Here is a 20845-nt window from a genome sequence, read left to right as displayed (position 1 = left end):
TATGGCAAAGATGCGTTTCTCTCAAGAAAAGTAGCTACTTCACCAATACTACTTAAATACATACATACATATATATGTGCATATGCAGGGCACAACAGCACCTGTTCCCCCTTAAGGGCAAAGGCTAAAGGGCGAGATGCGGGTTTAGTGCATTGTGGGAGTGTGGGTTTGTTCACTTGCCCAGCAAGAAAATAGTAATCTAAGCTATTTTTCCTATTCTATTCCAATATTATACCCAACTTCGGCCTCGAATAGAATTCAGTACTAGATGTTAAGAGCATGTGGTACGCATCATCAAATGGAACAAACTCAAAGAAAGAACATAAATCGTTTATCAATGCATAACGACTATTATGATTCAACCCTCCATCAAATTACAAGAAAAACTATTTGCATACGACTCAAAAATATATTGGGTGACATAAACAAAACCACCTGAGAGTAGACACAACGAACAGAAAATAAACATGAAATTACAACATAAATCACTCAATGCAGAGTAAGTATTAAACATCAACAACTTATTCCGAATCCTCATATGCATTTGTCAAATTGCAATACAAACGCTAAGCATCAAAACCATATATAAAGTAAAACAACGGAAAATACACTTTCCCCCCAAATAACCCAATTTACCTCTCACTCTCATACCGCTTTAGACTCCGCCTTAGCATTCCCTCTCTCGACCTTCCTCGCCTCCGCCTTCTCTGGTTTCGCCGCCTCCCCTGAGCAACACCCACCTTCATGATGGTGATGATGGTGGTGATGCCCATGCCCGTGCCCATGACTATGTCCATGCACCTTCTTCCCCTTGAGCTCCTTCCTCATATCATACGCATCTTCCCCATCGGCATAGTACTTCGCCTCCACATCATGAATCTTATACCCCAAAGTCCCTGTGTACAAATTGCATGCCGCCCGATTGCTCTTCCTCACGTGAAGCGACACGTACTCCGCTGCGAACACCTGTTCCATGGCGTTCTGGGCGGCGCTCATGAGCTTGGTGGCGAGGCCGAGTTTGCGGTGGGTGCGGAGGACGGCGAGGGAGGTGATGTGGCCGTGGCACTCGTCGCTCTCCTCCTCCATCTTGGTGAGGACGTAGCCGACGATGCGGCCGTTGTAGTCTTCGGCGACGTAGAGGAGCTGCGGCCATGAGAGGATGTGGAGGAGGTAGTACTTCATCTGGTAGCTCTCAGGGAGGCAGAAGAGGTTGCAGGCTTGCATCGCCAGGAGGTCATTGATGGTTGCCTTGCGTATGCACACCATTTTGGGAGCTTCTGGAGTTTATAGGATCGATGTTTTGGTGTGGGAATTTTGATTTTGGGGAAGAAGAGAAACAGAGAGCGATGAGATCAAAAGAAATGTCGGGGTGTTCTGGGACATTTCATGGGATCGGGTTGGACCGAGTCATCCTTACTTTTCAAACAAATTTAAAAATATAAAAATTGCAGTCCTATTAGGATTTTGGAGGATCTTAAGGGAGTCCGGTAATGTTTATTTTTTTGCATAAACGAAATTATTTATACTAAGAAAAACAATTGAACTTAATTTTACACTGAGTTAGTAATAATATGGTTTAAATTTGTATTTGGCGAGAATCGAACTTAAGACATCTCACTTAAGTGCAGAAGAAATCAATATCACTAAACCGTATTACTAAGTGGCAAACCATCTAGTAATGTTTTACAGAATGATTTTTAAATAACTATTTTTAAAACAAAAGCAACAAAACAATTTTTTTTTTTTCATTTTTTATGGTTTGATAACCCGGTTGATTGCTTAATCCGAGAATAATTATTTAGATTGAGAACCTAAAAAATAAGTCTAGTACCAGTATTCAGAATGTGGAAGAAAAAAACCCGATAAATTCGTGTTTGATAATAATGATGGCAATAGTGGTGTAATTGATCTAACTTTGCATTAAAACTGTCACATTAAAGAAAGAGAAAATAACAACAAATAATATTGTAATCGGCATGTGATTTTTTTGGATAGAAAATTAGAACAAATGCGATTGCTTATAATAGTTCATGTGAGAAATTGGCTAAAGTTCTAGTGAAATTCGCAGTGGTTTAAAGGCTCAATAGGGGATGGTAGATTTCTCTCTCTAGTTAGAGTCGTTCTCTCTTTTTGATAATTTTTTCACCTCTTCGTGTGAGGCCTTCAAATTTCAGTAAAACCAGTGGCGTCGACCCTAACTTTGGCCAAGGTCGGTCGCTGTCCTCCCCTCTCTTTCCTTCTTATATGTTTTCCTTACTTCTACTGTTTTTTAGGTTTGGTTGTTATACTGATATGTTCGGTTTCTCTTTCCCAGACAGTATCTATCCTATGTGTTCATCCATATTCCGATCTTCAACCATACAACCTACTGAGATTGTGTGTAGAGTTCCAATGGCTTCACTGGCTTGAGTGTGTCCAACACCACCACTTTCTCCTTGTTATCTGCCTTTATCGGCAGTGTTGTTCGTGGATCTCCACGGACTTCTTCTCGTTAGTTGGCTTCAATTGTTTGGTTACTGGCTATCCTTACTGTATGGCTGTGCTCAGGTAGCAAATTGGAGTTTGATGTGGCATTTGATGAGGTATTGCTTGACTGTGAAAGAGGAATTAGACGGCTTGGGACAACGTCTGGCGGCGAAGGAGACAGTAGAAGTTTCTAGGTTCGGTGTTCATGTTTTGCGTTTTGAGCCGAATTGTATCTTAGTTTCTGTGATGTGTTGCTCTGTTGTGGCCCGTTTTTTGGATGTTAATATGTTAGCTTTGGGCCTTGTTAGGTAAAGTTTTTTTTGTAATAGGAAGTACTTTTGACCAAAAAAAAAAAAAAAAGCCTCAATAGGGAAATCGGCGAAATACTCAAAAACATAGATATATGAATACCAACTCTCCAAGATCAAATTCTTAAATCTGACATTCATTTTCAATTCGTCATCTGCAATTTGTAGTTTTGATTGTTTCTCGTCCCAGTTCAGTTTTGGAATCGTCAATAAACTCGACCGACTATTTTTCTCGAGGAATGGATGGTAAAAAAGGTTTGTATTTCGACATCAAGAATTTGTTGTAGTTCGTACAAGAACCATAAATAAACTCTGTACATGAACATTATCATGACTATCATGCATATCCTAGCAAAAAATAGAGTGGCCGTCTTAGTCGAATTTCCAGATTCTGATATACTTATCGTAGTGCGTGGTGACAACCTTCCTCATCCCCAACAGTCAAACACAGTAATGGGAGGTCTCTGGTACTAAGAATGCCCTCAATGGGGTATCTTCCGAAAGCTTTGCTCCTCTCATTATTTGGGTAGCGTTTCGAGAACTTGATGATAAATATCCGTTCAAGACGCATCTTGAATAGATATATTCTGATGATTAGCTACATTTTATATGATTGATCCAAAGAATAAACTAGCTATCCTCCATAAACTAAACACTCTGCATGCCTGTGTCAAACTCACAAGGTAATCCAAAATTTTTTGGGTAACGTTCCCTCAATCTCTCTGCATGGATTAGGATATTAGTTAGTCTCACTCTAATGTAATCATCCAAGTTGGTGCACTAGTGTGGCTGCTTTAGCTAAGAACACAGACACACAAACACACATACGGACGTATAAGACCATGTCATTCGAATGGTAATATTTATTGTTGAGCTTCTGCATTTTTTAGTTTGTTGTACATAGGATCATTCATTCTTTCAAAGTAAGAACAGCAAATGCTCCTGGGAAAGTAGTAAACCCAACAAAAAAAAGAAAAAAAGCTTACAGCAAGAGCAAAACTCTATACTTTTGCTCCCCATGAACCTAAGTTATTGATTCAGCTGGTGGATCCTGCACAACAGTAGAAAGAACAGTCCACAAAAGGCCACAACATGGAACAAAAATTGAAGTAATCTAAAAGAGTCAATTAGAGTTAAAGGTACATAAAGCTCTCAACTAGAGTTAAAAGTTAGAAGAAAATCTCAAGATTCACATCTACTAACACATCCACATACATTTCATTATGCCACATGATAGCAACGGGAGCAATGGGCCTAGGTTTTGGCAAGCAAGAAATAGCTGGGGACCTAAGTGGGGAATGGAAGTCTACTTCAAAATTCTAAGAAGCTTGTAGGAAATGAGAATGCTCCACAAGGACTTTGGTGGAGAAAATATCTCAATTTCCCTTATCATCCGCCACTCTTAAATATCGAGACGTATGCAGTACGAACAAGATGTGAATCTTGAGATCTTCTTGTAACAATTCACTCTATTTGAGAGGTTTATGTACCTTTAAAGCTATTTGACCCTATTTGAGAGATTATGTAAGCTTCATTTACACTCTAATTGACTCTTTTAGAATACCTCAGTTTGTTCCATGTTGTGGAACTTTGCCATTGTGCCCGAACTAACACCTGAATCGATAACTTAGGTTGATGGAGAAGCCTGCACATTTGAGCTCTTCTACTATTATGAGACGACTTCTAACAGCATCGTGATTGGAGAAGCCTGCATGGAAAAGCAACAAATTTATACATGAAAAAAACCAAATTTATACATGAAAAATTAAGAAATTAAAACGAAAGACGACAACTTTTAAAACTGCAATCTGCATATAACCAGAATCTATAGAAAATAGATTGAAAACGGAGATGGAAAGATCTAAGCTCCCCAAAAGAAATCAACGTTAACAAAATCAAAGAATTGAAGCCACAAAAAATAAAAATAAAAAGCCCTAAGCACTTGCCCAGCTTAGCCATTCCATCATTGATTTCGAAACTAGTAAGGGCTGGTTTGGTATTGCTGTGTTTTGAAAAAAAATTGTTTTTGCTGTGATGTGAGAATAAGCAGCTGTGAAATAAAGCAGCAGAGTGTTTGGTAAACTTTTTTGAAAAAGTGCTTTTGAAAAAAAAAGCAGTATTATAGTGTTTGATAAATTTTATGTAAAACAGATGTGAAAAAAAAACTGTTTTTCAAAGCTGGGTTTTGCAGCTTTGTGTTTTTGGCTTTTTTTTACCCAAAACTGTGAAAAAAAAGCTGAAGCTGAATGTTTATCAAACATAAAAAAGCTCCCAGTTTTTTTTTTTATAGCCATTTTTTTCAGAATCACCTCAGTACTAAACTAGGGCTAAAGGTACTTCGTTAAAGCGGTTGAACACATGATCCTTAGCTATAGGTGTGTTGGATGTTGGGGACGGAATGCACGCACCCAGTCGGTTCTCTGCTACTTAAGCCGTCCTTGTAGAAAAGAAGGGAAAAGGGAGAGAAGCGAACCTCTTGATATTGTTCTTGCCCCGCAAAATCAGAATCAAAATGAAGAGAGATCCGGATTCCATCCGATGAGAGGAGGGGAAATTGTCTCCCCAAAGCTCTGACAGGACCAGACATGATAAAAGGGAAAATGTAAGAAAGTAAATGTAGAAAGTTGAAAAGAAATCAAAGGAAATTCATATTTTCATTCATAACCTCTCTACATCATAAAAGGGGTTTAAATACATCCAAGGATAACTAGAGTTTGAGATGTAGATGAACCTTATGGTATTACATATATAATGGACCTTATGGATAGCCAACAATAATAGGTTGTCTAATTAGTCCTAATACAAGCCCAATAGATTAAAGTCGTATCAAAACTCTAAGCAATCTCATTCGATTCGATGGAAAAGATTGGGCTTCGGAATTGAGTTTTTCTAGGGTTCTTTTGGGGAAAGAAGGGAGGTTGTGGCTTTCTATTTCTTTTTTAGATGAATTGTGAGTGATTCGTTCCGATATCAATTGTTCTTTTGCTGTAAAAGGACTTAGTGAGGAAGTGATTTTTTGAGTTGCTTTCACAAAGCATCCAACTTGTCTAGACTTATGTCGATTTTTCTGACAACCAATTTAACTAAACATTAGCAAGAATTTGTTGTAGTTTGTACAAGAACCAAAAATAAACTCTGTACATGAACATTATCATGAATATCATGCATATCCTAGCCAAAAAAAAGAGAGTAGCCGTGTTAGTCGAATTTCCAAATTCTGATGTACTTATCGTATTGGGAGGTCGTCTGGTGCTAAGAATGCTCTCAACGGGGTATCTTCCGAAAGCCTTGATCCTCTCATTCTTTGGGTAGCCCCAATCGTGTTTCGTGAACCTGATGATAAACATCCATTCAAGACGCATCTTGAAATTACTTCACCTGTGTTTTGGTTCACAAGTCGTAGCACACCGTCTAATAATAAGATGTATGGTAGTGGTACTAACTTGTTGCCGCAATAAGTCGTCACATTACAGTATAGAGTTGAAATATCACCATGGCCAAACTATAGGGAGGAATCACGATCTAGGAACATATGAATCAAGGACAGTATTCAAGCTCCCCCCTCGGTTCGGAAGTACATCAAGAGATTCAGGACTCTCGGGAATATTTGTGCTTTTGGATAATTAACATTTATGGAACTCAAATATGTAATATACAAAAAGAAGTAACCCATCTTCTTTCGACACTGTCCAACCCTAATACAAAGCAAGGTTAGAAAAATGATAACATCCCCGCAGAGAGGAGTAGGCCTAGGCATAAGATAAGAACTAACACACATCCCTTTCCTCATCAAGCTATGAGCCTACTCAGTTAACGAGATAACCGATTTCTTCACTAAATGCCTTCTCTCACAGGAAAAATCCCTAAATGCTTGTCATATTTCAATCTCAAAAAGCACCGGAAACAACACAGCACTCACAAATGCAACCACAAAGGAAGATTTCACGAAAATAATACCTCGCCGGAGGCCCTGAAAAGCAGTCACTGCAATTTCGCCGATGCAACTCTCCGAATCGGCAAGCACTGCAACTTTTCCGATGCGATTCTCCCAAAGGTTCAGAAAGAGACAGGGAGAGACAGAGGAGGGAGAGCGAGCGAGCGAGGAAATGCTAGTGGAATGTTGTAATTTTCGAGAAAATGATGAGGGTATATGCGTCTGTTTACAACACTTGATATCATGGACTGGGTTCTGCCAGTTTAGGCAAGGTAAGGTTCAAAGTTTAATCAACGTGGGTATTTCACCAAATGATTATTGACAATAAGAAGAAGCGATATGTCAATGTCACACACAATTGATTTAATGTGAGGTGAAGGGATATCCGAAATTGAGTGCAGATGCGAGAAAAATACTGATCTGATCAACTTGAACAAATTTAAGTAGTCACTTCGACAATCAATAAGATTAACTTGTTTGTTACAAGTGAATAATGAGTTAGAATCCGAATTTAGACCTAGATTATGAAAATGAAAGAAGAAAAGGGGGCAAAAAAAAAAATAGACAAGTACGTAATTGAGGTGGTTAGAATAATGTTGTACATCCTAATTCAAACCCTCGTCTCACAATTGTTTAGAATAGATGGGAATATCAAGATTGAACTCAATGAAAACATTATCGTGGAATTTTATTTGTCGCTTGCGAGGAGCTCAATTGCCAACAAGGCTCTTTCACTAGTGGTTTAGTATGTGTTTCTATTTATACACCATGCAATATTACGAGACACAGTGGACTGAATAAGAAAAATGCGCCATCTACCAAGCGAATACAACATTTACTTGTTTTGGATGATATTTTTTGTGTGTTACCCCCAAATCTTTTTTTTATTACATAAACGTAGAGAAAATAGCATTACTAAATAATGAACATGAATTTTTAAATTGAATTCAATTTTGGTTGCTCATTACAAACTACACTGTAGCTTTTCATCCTTGGATTTCAATCTATTTCCTTCATCCAATCAGCACCCACATCTGCAATCCATCTTACTCAATGGCTCTTCGGAAGACATGTGCAATCTTTGCTGGGCATGCCAAGAAACAAGTAATCTCTTTCGCTCTCGATCACTCATTTGGTATTTGCATGGGTGTTGTTGATGTGGAGCATCGTTTTCTGCCCAGGAGCAAACAAATAATCTTTGATGCAAATTTTGGGTTATTTCTCTTGAAATAATAGAAATTAAACTTAAAGTATTTAGTTAGTTGACTTAGTTCATTAATATTAGTAGGATTTCAAATGCGTGTTTCTGTTAGTGTTGGGAATATAAATATGAATGGCTTAGATTATTCCATGTGTGAAGAGATTAGAGTGTTTGTTATGTAATAGTACTGGTGGTCTTACAGGTTGTAAACCAAGAATTGCGGCAATAGGTGTAACAGTGGTGGCTTGAGAGATTATGATCAATGTTTAAGATATTATCCCTCCAAATCCTTTCAAATAAAGTCATGCACCTGCTATTTTTGCTTCACCAATGGTGGAATATCAAAATCATTCCCTTACAACCATTTCTTGACTGCTGAATGTGTCCCAAGATAGGACATTATGTTGCTAAGTCTTGAGTCTCTTAGAACCATGAATCCTCCAAAAACCTTGTCAACATTGTGAGAGGTTTGGCCATATTGCTGTTCATTGTGACAGTAGTGGACAGTTACCTCCCACAATGTTGACAAAGTTTTTGGAGGATTCATGGTTCTAAAGACTAAGGACCATGTTTATAAAAGCAATTAACAGCGTAATGTCCTGTCTTGGACAAAAAATGGTTGGAAGAGAATGATTTTGACATTGCAGTGGTGGTGATCCAAGAATAGCTGGTGCAGCATGATTTGGAGGGATAATATCTGAAACCTTGATTATAATCTCTAAAGCCACTACCGGTACACTTATTGTCATGATTCTTGGTTTTACCACCTCTAAGACCACTGCTATTCTGGTCACACACTGATAACAAACACTCTAATTTCTTCAAGCATAATTTAAGCCATTCATATTTATATTCCAAACACTAACAAAAAGACATATTTGAAATCCTACTAATATTAATGAACTAAGTCAAACTAACTAAATACTTTAATTTTAATTTCTATTATTTTAAGAGAAATGACCCAAAATCCGTATCAAAGATTATTTGTTTGCTCATGAACAGAAAGACATGCTTCAGTAACTCAATACCAACAACACCCATGCAAATAATTCCAAATAAGAGATCAAGAGCGAAAGATATTACCAGTTTTTTGGCATACCCAGCAAAGATTGCACATGTCTTCCGAAGAGCCACTGAGTAAGATGGTTTGCAAATGTGGGCGCTGATTGAATGAAGGAGATAGATTGAAATCCAAGGTGAAAAGCTACAGTGTAGTTTGTAATGAGCAGCCGAAATTTAATTCAATTTAAAAATTCATGTGCATTATTTAGTAATGTTATTTTCTCTACGTTTATGTAATAAAAAAAATTAAAATAAAAAAAAAAATAAAAAACAAGACTTGGGGTAACACAAAAAAAAAAAAATATCACCCAAAACAAGTAAATGTTGTATTTGCTTGGTAGATGGCGCATTTTTCTTATTCAATCCACTATACGTCTCAACATATCGTATGATGTATAAAGAGAAGCACACACTCAACTACTACTGAAAGAGCCTTGCTGGCAATTGAGCTCCTCGCAAGCGACAAATAAAATTCCATGATAGCGTTTTTATTGAGTTTGATTTCGATATTCCCATCTATTCTAAACTATTGGGAGACGAGGGTTTGAATTAAGTCAAACGTACTTGTCTATTTTTTTTTTATTCCTTTTCTTTCACTTTCATAAGTTAGGTCCAAAATCGAATTCTAACTCATTTTTCACTTGTAACAAATAAGTTAATCTTATTAACTGTCGAAATGACTACTTAAATTTATTCAAGTTGATCACATCAATGTTGTTCTCGCATCTGCCCTTAATTTCGGATTTCCCTTCACCTCACATTAAATCGCTTCTTCATATTGTCAATACTCAACCTCACATTAAATCAACTGCGTGTGACATTAACATATCGCTTCTTCATATTGTCAATACTCATTTGGTGAGATACCCTCCTTGACTAAAACTTTAAACCTTACCTTCCCTAAACTGGCATAACCCAGTCCATGATATCTCGTTGACTAAACTTTATACCTTACCTTGCCTAAACTGGCATAACCCAGTCCATCGATATCTCGTTGACTAAACCTTGAACCTTGCCTAAACTGGAATAACCCCAATCCATGATATCTAAGTGTTGTAAACAGGCGCATATTACCTATTTTCTATTTTCTCTGCTCCGTGGAACAACCTTCGACAGTGTCGTTCCCTAACCATAGCTGCCTGCATCTGCGCCTATTCTTTGCCTGCAAAATCGATTCAGCTTTGGCTGTTGGGTGTTGCGGAGGGAATGCACGCAGCACCCGTAGAAAAGAAGGGAAAAATGACTGTTCTTTCCCTCGCAAAATCGAATAAATTTTTTTTCAGATTCGGATTCTATGTCAACGAGAGGAGGGGAAATTGTCTCCCAAAATTCTAAGCAATATCACTTGATTTGATGGAAAAGATTCTGGCTCTAGAATTGGGATTTTGCTAGGTTATTCTGGAGAGAGAAAAGAGAAAAAGGTTGGGCCTTTCTATTTCCCAGATGAATTAGGGATTTTCTAGGGTTCTGGGGCAGAGAAGATTGGGGCTATTTTTCCATTCTGCAATTTGGGAGAGAGAGGCGAGAGGATCTGCACACCACACAGAGAGATGGGAGAGAGAGAATTGTACGGCACCGTCGACATTAGAGAGAGGGGAGAGATAGTCCCCCAAAAGATAACATGAGAGAGAGGGGAGAGAGAGTCCGACCAAAAGATAATTGAACAACACAACCGAGCTTCTTTCATAAAATACACACAACTGAGCTGAGCCTGAACTGACTAGGTTTATTGATAAAAAAAAAAAAAAAAAAAAAAAAAAAGAAGAAGTTTTAACGAAAAGTTAACAGTATTGTTTATTTTAACGAAAAATCACATTTTACACTAAAAAATCAATCATGGTACTATTCACCTTTTATTTTGCCATTAAAACTGAAAGTTTTCAAATTATTTTCGTTAGTTTTCCTTCAAAAAAAAAAAAAAAAAAAAAAAGAAAAGAAAAGAAGGAGAACTAACTAAGTTTGGTTGTACCATTGTGCTCTCTTTTCATCCACCGCCGATGAAAACTAGCAAGTCACACACTCTATGCGTGGGAAATATAATTTATTTATTATTTTTTTTATTTTTAGTAGGAGTTTTGTAGAAAATTTCTTTTGGCAGTTATGGAGAGAGAGAGTGACATTGCTGTGAGGTTTACGAAAAAAAAGAAAAAAATTATTTGTTTAAAATTACTTTAATGCAGCTATTCTTTTCCTTTTCTCATTTTTTTTCTTTTCGGTTATGCATTAAAGGTTATAATTGTAATTTTATTAACTTTTTGTTGACGAAGTGAATTATTTTAATACGTAGTTTAGATAAGAAAAAAAAGGTTGGTTCGACAAGAAAGAAAAGAAAGTGCGAAATCTACTTGCTTGCTTGCTGCTCCTAGCCTCCTCATCCTCTTAAATTAAACTAGTATATGCCCGCACACAAATTGTATGTGGAATGTTTTATTTTTGTTTTTAAAATTGAAGGGGAGAGAGAGAGAGAACGTGAGAGTGCCTGAGAATGGATGGATTTGGAAGATCTTTTGTTATTTGTAATATGTTGAAAAAATACGTACGGTCTAAATTGCTATATAAAATCACATAGAAAATTAAGAAATAATTCATGCAATTATATATCAAAGTAATGCATGTATATTAGTAACCAATGTTAGATGAACATAATATAACGGTTAGAAAAACCTGGAAATATGGTCGAGGCAATTGTTAGACACTTTGTTCTTAAGACAAGTTTACGCCTCTCTATGGTGCTCATGGTTGGTCAGCACTTGTCTCCCAAGATACTATGACCACGTTCTTGTAATAGTAGCACTTCAAATCACAAGGCTCCATCAACCACGATGTGTTGAAAACTCTCTCATATGGACTCAATGTGACACTCTAATATTTAGTGCACTATATGTATGATTAAAAGTTATAAAATGATTATAGGAGCTTCCCTATTTATAAAATTTGGGATACCTTTTTGGAAAACATATGACTACTCATAAAGGGTCAAAAGTTGCAACTCTTTTTGAATAGACACCTTTCTACCAAAATGCTCCACTTCTAATTTCCATTCAATTAATAAATTTAATATTATAATAATAAGGGTTCATTAGACATTGGTCTTGAAAAATCATGATTTTTAAACATAAACCCACATATAATTAAACATCCAACAAAAACCCAAAAGTCAAATAAATTGCCACATAAGAATATAAGTAACCTACTAATACAAATTATTTACAATTTTTGCCACAACCCACACTTGAAAATTAGCTTCAATCAAGGGCCTTAAAATCTAATTAATCATCCTGACGTTTTTTCTATTTATTTATTTTTAATTTCTACAAGAATCTAGTGCATTACTTTAAATAATGACTACATTATTATTCGGTGTAATTATTCTCCTTATATATAATAGTTAAGCGTCTCTACTTTACCTATATAAATAATATCGCCCTATTGTCTGTAATTTACCTACATTATATAAACAAAATATTATCATATTTCTTTTGGCAATTTACTTGTGATATATGCAAATAATATTCTCATGTTTTGTTGGCATTTTCCCTAAATTAAGCAAGTAGGTAAATTAATATAATAGTAGGTAAATTATGCAAGTAGGTAAATTTCAATAATAGTAGGTAAATTATGCACACGTGATTTACCTACATTTTTTATGTGAATCAGATATCTAGACTGTATATGTAAATAATTTACCTATAGTTGGTTCTTTTCTTTTTCTTTGTCCTAAAATTAATTTTTTTATCTCCTTTAATTTATATATTTTTACTTTGACAACAATTTCTTTTATATATTTTGAAGTACAATAATTTACCTATATATAATATGGACACATTGTAATGGTAAATTAGAATTCGAGAGCCAAACTAACCAACAAATCCCTACATTTATATGCAAAATATTATTTTTGTAAAATCATTAATTCTCCCTTTCAATTTGCATAGAATTAATTGTGTACATTAAACATTCAACAAGAGTGTTTTAGGCATCCGAAAATTTTTAAATGGATAAAGTCAAACATAATTAATGAATTTGCTTATGTGGAGTCTAGTCAATGAGTTTTATTTGAGCAAAAAATTTACTTCGGATTTTATGTAGAGAAAATTAAGTTCCACCGGCTAAAGTCATATTTTCAGTAATAATAATTTAAATTTTCCAACATAATCAATGAGGAAGTTATAAAATCTTAAAATCAGTAACATATAAGGGTGTAGTTGTCTATGTTTCTGAGTTTGGTTAAGGATATTTTCTTATTGATCTAGGGTTTTGATCATTGCATGAAAGTAATTGAAAGTTTAGATTGTTATAAGTTAAATTTTGGGTGTTTAGTATGATATACTTGGTGGTGGTGTTACACGGTAACACAACCTGGTCTTTAATTCAGCTTTGTAGTCTGTACTCTGTAGTAATGTTGTCACCGTCTTGCAGCTCATCTTACCTCAGCTTTTGTTCCATACTGTGGCCTTCTGTGGGCTGATCTTTCTGCTGTTGTACCCGAACCACCAGCTGAATCGTAGCTTAGGTTCACTGGGCAGCAAAAGCATAGAGACTTGCTCTTCCTGTAGGTTTTTTTTTTTTTTGGTTGGGTTTACGGCTTTCCCAGGATCTGTTTCTGTTCCTGCTTTCCCAGGATGATTTACACTCGAGTGGGACTCTAACTAATATCCCAATCCATGCAGAGAGATTGAGGGAACCTTACCCCATTTTTTTTGGATTACCTTGTGACTTTGACACTGACATGGAGCATGTAGCGTGTGTAGGTTATGGAGGATAGCTAGTTTATTCTTTGGATCAATGACTTAAAAGTAGCTTACCATCAGAACATTTCCCAAATGTTGACAGCGTGAAGGGACGGCCGTTAAAAGGGCGTCAGATGATTTTTATTTTGGATTTGTTGTGAATGGTAAAGCCTGCACCCAATGGCCGAATATCATGGAGCAGCTCGCGCAGCTGGGGGATGTGCAATTTGCGTGAGGTATGGTCTTTGGTTATGAACTTATGACTACATGTCAGTTTCTGATATGATAATATTCAACCATGACAAAGTTTTTCCAATGAAACATGCTTATTTATTTATGTAGCATGTATTGACAATGACGCTCGTACTTCCTGATGGAATTATCTTGAGGGCAAAAGTTCCGGGAAAACCTCCCAAGATTTCTCATTGACAGTCACCAGACCCATTGCTAGAACCTGCAAGATCCATCTGCCATGCTTGCAGTAAAATACCTAGAGCAACTTAGACTTGTTGATTATCGTGCTCCTACATTAAAAACAACAAAACCCCAGTTCAAGTTTACCTACAAAATTCCGTAAGAAGGCGAAGAAAAAAGTGAGTACCAGATTTTGCACAAGGCAGAACTTGAGAGGTTGAAGAAGTCGAGGAAAGGGAAGATGGTGCAAAGGATTTCGTGTTGGAGAGAGTGGTGTAGTCGGAGCTTTTGTTCTTGAGCTTCTGCCCGACCTCTTCTTGTCGCCAGGGAGAGAGATATCCATCTTTGCTGGTAATCCGTCGGTAAATTGATTTTAGTAACGTTATACAAAAATATAAACATTCAAAGGGATTTTTGCTTTTTTAATTCTGGAATTTTAAAGGATTTGAGAATGTTTTTGGGGAAATTGGCAAAAATATGCATATTTTGATATTTGGATGCTGAAATGATTTGGTTTTTACATTCTTCTACATAATAAATATGTGACTGATATTTAATTTGGCTAATTGCCTACGTTCTTGGTAATGTATTTTAGTCAAGGACAATGTATCTCTCCCTTAGAGGAAACTACTTATCTCCCGTCTATGGTTAAACTATCTTCAGCAATATATTTACATTAAGGAATATGATTATAAATTGAATATAAGACCTCTCACTTATAAGTAAAGAGAAATACCACTAAATCATAGTAGGTGACAATGATAGTGGTAGTTGGATGTGAGTGGTGACAATAGCTGAGTAAGGAGGGGGTAACAGTAGTTGGAGTGGTGGTGGTGGTGGTGGTGGAGAGTGATTGGTGTTGGCAATGATGGTGGCAGAGGGTGGTTGTGGTAACAATGGTGGTGAGGGTTGGTGGTGGGGACTGGGAGGAGTTGTAATTATTGTAGAATTTTTGGTGTCATAGGGATTTGGTGTACTCCTATATATATCATATGTAGTATTGTTTAATAATTAATCTAAGAAGTCATATTTCTATGTGAGGCATTAGTGTAGCGAGAGGAGATAAAAAATTGCAGTGAACTTTTATTAATTTCAATAACCATAAATTACAAATAGGAGATTGACAAATCAATTAACCTTGTGTGGACCAAAAATATTAATAACAAGGTAGTGACAGTCGAATAGGTAGAAAGATTTGAAGAAATTAGCTAGTTAGTAATATCCTGTAGTATCAGGAAGAGGTGTGCCATCAAGGAAGTGCTTGATGAGAGAAAGTCCTCTTGCAGGCTGATAACTTGGAACTTGATGCCCTGCCTCTCTCACTGTAGCAAAAGTTAGGCCTCCCTCGTACACTTGTGTGTACCCACCAACCTGTTCAACAACACAAATAGAACATCCAAAATAAATATTAAGACTTTGAAGGACTTCTGAAAATTCAATTACTGAAACAAAGAAAGAGTAGAAAAAAATAAAATAAAATCCAAATGTCGTCGGAAATTACCTCTCCACTAAGGAACCAAGCATGCCACTCAGTCTTTACTGCAAGATTCATCTTGTCAATAGAATACTTTGTTGAAGTCACTGGTACCCTCCCATCAATGTCGCCACTGCACTCAATATTTTCATAAAAATAAGATCGTTTGTACCCCCCCCCAACACTAAAACTGCAAGGCCTTCTTTTTCTCAAGTATATATTGAAGAAGAAAACGCCGAAACTTCACCTGAAAATCCACACTCGAAGTCCATTATCCAGGAACTCATGTAAAAGAGGTAGTACGGTTGATGCGCTATCGCCCCAGTTTGTGATTATATCACTACATGGTTCCCAGTCGTGTGACAGTTTGGTGACATTGGCATGGAGAGCTTGTTGAACATCAGGCCGATTCAAATAACCATATGCATAGTACTCACTACACGGATCAAATTCGAAAATCTGCACGACATGTTACCGCAAGATTACGTTTGGTAATTAGCAGGTGTTGCGTATATCTACATGCAGTAAAATTTAGGGTTTTGTTTTAACTTACTGAAGTCCTTTTGGGTTTTGCAGTGAGGTTCGTAGACAAGCATAAAGGGGCATAGATGTTAAAAATATCAACGTAGTAGGTATCTTTATCAGCAGCATCAGTGGCATCATTGCACTCCTTAGGTTGAGTGGTGACATTAGCTGCAAAGTTACAGTACTTGTTTATATTGTTTGCAGTTTTATCTGAAATCATAGCATGGGTCGCAAGGTAGTCGTACGTTCCTTTTGAATCAGTTTCATCATTGATAACTGCATTCCCAATCTGCAAGATGTAACAAAGAAAGCTTTGAGTAAATAAGTGAGATAGGGTATTTGCAATGTTGCTAAAATTTTAGTGAAACGTTCTGCTTCATTGTCATCAGTGCTTTTAACATGTCATGGTGACAAAGTTTTTGGATATTGACCATCACACCGTCAAATGGTGCTACTATATACATATTGTAATAGGTAAATATATATTTGATGGACCTAGAATATAGCACTAATTAATACATGTGCTATAACATAAATGAATCAATAACGTTATGTGACAGTTAATTGTCTCACATAAAAAGTGTGGTATCATAACAATAATAGATTGGTAGTAAATTAACTTGATGTGAATGGTATATACAATAATGAATCGCATCTATTACAGTGAGAAGCCAACATATTGCTCCACATATATAAAAAAAAGAAAATAATTTTCGCAACCCCCTTCTCATGTTGCATGCATCTATTAAATTTATTTATCCTTAATTCTTTTTTAATTTGTTCAATACAAATATATAAAATAACCATGAACTTGTAGTGAAAAAGGAGTGCAAAAATACTTTCGCATCATATAATAACTGATTTTCCACCCACCCACCAAAATTAGGCAACGGGCCCACAACATGTGTCACACTAGCCATCAAAAACAAAAATGATGACCAGACCAAGAATTATGGAAAACCAATAATAAAAGGGATTATATGATGACAAATAGCCTACCATTTTGCACCACCAGTTGGCCAACACTTGCTAGGACCTACCAATCACTCCAATACAAGCATTTTCCTATGGCCTTTTAACAACTTTCACTAACTACCAAGAATCCAAGAACATAGAACCACATGGAGTCTAGGTTCTAATTGTTTGCTATAGATTGTGCTTGCCAATTAATCTAAAACTTAATTATTTTCCAGTGATTTGTAAGCAACTCAATCAGTTGATTAAGAGATTCAATCACAGTTCCGCATTGATGCCCCATCCCCCAATGTTGCTTATTTGTAAAGCAAAATTACTATTTGCCATATATTTGTACTTCCCAATTTTAGAGAGAGAGAGAGAGAGAGAGAGAGAGAGAGAGAGAGAGAGAGAGGCACATACTATAATGCCCTTGAGGTTGATAATGGTCTTGTTTGCCCTCTTATTATGGTTGAGAATGGTATGTGCAAGTTGAGGTACATAATGCCCTGCATAGCTTTCCCCAGAAATATAAAACTTCCTGCCCTTGTATTCAGGAAACCTCTCCAACCAATTCACCAAAAATACATAATTATCTGCAGCTGTGTTTCTATCCCCGCTTGCATCGTAATCAGATGTTCTATTTGAGTAAGAAAAACCCACCCCAGCAGGAGACTCAAGGAACAACACATTGGCAGCTGAAGGAAAGTAAAACATATTAAAAAGATTAGGTAATTTCTGTAAACTTTGAAAATGATAGGCTAATATCTGTTAATTATTTCATATTTATAATACCATGATTCCATGAAAATCTGTTTCTGTAAAGTGTTTTTCCATCGCTGTGGATTCGGAACGGTCCAAGCTCGAGCATTGCTCCATAGGCAAGAGAAGAACAACCAGGTCCTGTGAAAATATTAAGCAATGGCAACCTTATTACATTATCACTTAATTTGTACCATTTGGTGGGCAATAAATTTTAAAAAAGGTCATCAAAGTAACTATTACTTATGTCACTGGATCCAATTAACACAGAATTCAAGTGGAAGTTTGTAGACTAAATTACAATGGTTTTCTAAGAAACTTCTACAATATTACACAGATCTATGAGATGAGTCGGTGCATTGAACTGCTAAATTTGCATGACTCAACTGTGACAATCTCAATATAATAGTTCAAATACTAGGACATTCCATACACTGGTGTATTGCAAGAGTGAGTCATAACAGTCTTATACCAAATCATTAAAAACTAATGGTCGAAAGGATAGGTTAACCCAATTGTGTAAATAAATGATTATTTGGCATGTGGACAATAAAACTATTTGTATTTATCTGATAAATAATTGAGCTGCATGTTATCAACTTATCAATCACAAACTTTTTCAACGTCATATTTAAATTATGTATATTTTCCAACTGAGACATATTAGCTTCATCAACAGAATGAGCGCCGAGATATCCTCCACAAGAGTGAAGTCTGGGATTTAAATCCCAGCCCCCTTCCGAAAATTAAAGAGGGGTGGCAGGATTAGCCATCTGGGGAATGTGAATGAAAGTTGAAATGTTTCGAACAAATAAATTGTAATGAAAATAAAAAGGTGATCATAATTGATCGTTGATAATAAATTATGGTCAAAATAATATCAAGGACGGCCGATACAATATTAAGTACATGAATCACTGTCATTAGTTGACATACGTGATTTTTATATTAAATTTCACACACATCAACGATTAACAGTGAGCCATGTGTTTTTGGTGAGACTATCACAATACAATATGTGGTTGTCAACCTAAAGACAATTAATGCAAATTTACAGGACAAGCAACTGATTAACAATTAACCTTTTGGGTGATGAAAATTATTGTTTAGGGCATCATCAATATATAATTGACGGGTATAATATTGGCTATAAAATATTATTCTTTTAATAATCATATCCAGCCAAAGAAAACTAGGAACCACCATCATCCAAAGGAGTCGTAAACTACAAAGACTCATAGAGTGGAAAAACACAGAAAGATAAGATAGCTTGGAGTAGCTAGTACCATACACAATACGGTTTTTATATTTTTATAAAAGCGATATATTACATAAATTTGTTTAAATTATAAGAAAATAGATTAAAATTTGACTTCAGAAAAATGAGCATATTGATCTAGCCATTTTAGCCAAACTCAAACGTGCTACTTTGTTGGGATATTGGTAGAACCGTTTCATATATTTTCACTCCTATCAATTACCAATAATTACAATAAAGTAAAAAAATGTATACTTTGACAAAGAGATCACAATCAACCACGCAACCACGCCTACTACTTGCAGCAAATGACAAATTATAACACCATCAGTTGAGCTGGTGACTTTGACATTACAATTTGCAAGTAGGATAGTAACTTACCTCCATTGAGCCATAGAAGAAGAGGTGAAGAATCCTTAGCTTTCTCAGCTTCAACTAAGTAGTAAAATAATGCACGACCGGCTTTTTTATCCACCGTAACGTACCCGCCATACTGAGAGAACTTCACGTTGGGTTGTCCAGGCAACTTATCGATCCTATCCTTCTCCTTCAATCCCTCTTGAGTATGAGTTTTTGTTGTGTTTGCGTGAAGAATCGCCACGAAAGGGCTCTTGTCGATGGGGGCGGCGTTCTTCAATTTGGACTTGTAGAGCCGTGAAAGAGCTTCTGATTGCTTGCTTCCATGGATTTGAGCTACAAAGCAAGAAAGAATGAGAAGAGAGAAAAGTGCCAAACAAGGCCTAATTGTTTTCATTTTGATTGTATTCATGGTATTAGTATATTTTCGCTGTCTTTTTAGAGAGAAAGAAAGAATAAAAAGGCTTGTGGGTTTTGGATCCAAAGAGTGAATGATTGTTTTAAATGTTTAGGTTTCACTGAAATTCCCATGAAAGGGTAGGAGAGCTCGCATTTTTATAGACGAAAGTGGGACCAAATGTGTTAGTCACCAATCATGTTACGCCATGTGAGTAGTGTTTGGGAAGTGCTTGGGGTCATTTAAGAGTAATGATATTCTTACCATGTTTTTGTACCACATTTTCATACCATCTTAGGTAGCATTTGATGTGGACAGCTACATCATTTGAATTAATCAGATTTTTAAATTTAATTCATTATTTAATAAACTAATAATTAAGAAAAACTAATTAATTAAATGATGATTGTGGTATACAAGGAGTCTTTCTTATTCCTCTCCTTGGGTTTTGCAAATTTTTCAAATGATGTGGCTATCTACATCAGATGTCACCTAAGGTGATATAAAAATATGATACAAAAACATGGTATGAATAGCATTACTCATCATTTAATAACACATGCAATTAATTAAATAAATGAAAAATTCCAACAAAGAGAAAGTATGACAACCTTAGCTAGTGCAGGGCCGGGCTCTAAGGAAAATCCCCCTTCGTCAAGATTTTGTGTATTAATTGTCACTCATTTCCAAACTTGCCTCAACAAAGTGAGAACAATTTACATATTACTGAGTATACCGTTACTATAACGTTTTGATCGTGGTGTAATCGTGTCAATAAATTGAGAATGATATGTGCATACTATTAACGTTTTTATTATTTATTATATAACCATACCATTTAAATTACCCTCACAAACTACTCATCATTTCGTTAAAAAATTTATAATTTTAGTATTCTTGGTGATGATTAGCTTCCCTCCTAATAAATTTCCCATTTCAAGATGATGATCACAAGAAGTTAATTCCAATAATTTGCGTGGGACTTGAAATGGACCACTTGCTC

At 36.0% G+C, this 20845-nt stretch overlaps 1 protein-coding gene and 1 pseudogene across 2 annotated transcripts; both read right to left on the bottom strand.

Annotated features, from left to right (window-relative positions):
- Positions 1–462: 462 nt before the first annotated feature.
- LOC137748594 (N-terminal acetyltransferase A complex catalytic subunit NAA10 pseudogene) lies at positions 463–1404 on the bottom strand (annotated as a pseudogene). The gene has a single exon (XR_015953645.1). The product of XR_015953645.1 is annotated as an N-terminal acetyltransferase A complex catalytic subunit NAA10 pseudogene (transcript).
- Positions 1405–15178: 13774 nt separating this feature from the next.
- Positions 15179–20033, bottom strand: LOC137747533 (serine carboxypeptidase-like 40). Its single transcript, XM_068487663.2, has 7 exons — positions 19470–20033; positions 17864–17971; positions 17492–17766; positions 16143–16403; positions 15837–16048; positions 15617–15722; positions 15179–15486 (listed from the first exon to the last, which is right to left on the bottom strand). Exons 1-7 carry the CDS (start codon positions 19855–19857, stop codon positions 15328–15330), a joined length of 1509 nt encoding a protein of 502 aa, XP_068343764.1. The 5' UTR covers positions 19858–20033; the 3' UTR covers positions 15179–15327.
- Positions 20034–20845: the final 812 nt, after the last annotated feature.

This window comes from Pyrus communis, chromosome 2 (genome assembly GCF_041283825.1).
Source record: "Pyrus communis isolate YQ-2024b chromosome 2, ASM4128382v1, whole genome shotgun sequence".
Classification (NCBI taxonomy): Eukaryota; Viridiplantae; Streptophyta; class Magnoliopsida; order Rosales; family Rosaceae; genus Pyrus; species Pyrus communis.
This window is presented reverse-complemented; position numbering and strand designations above follow the sequence as displayed.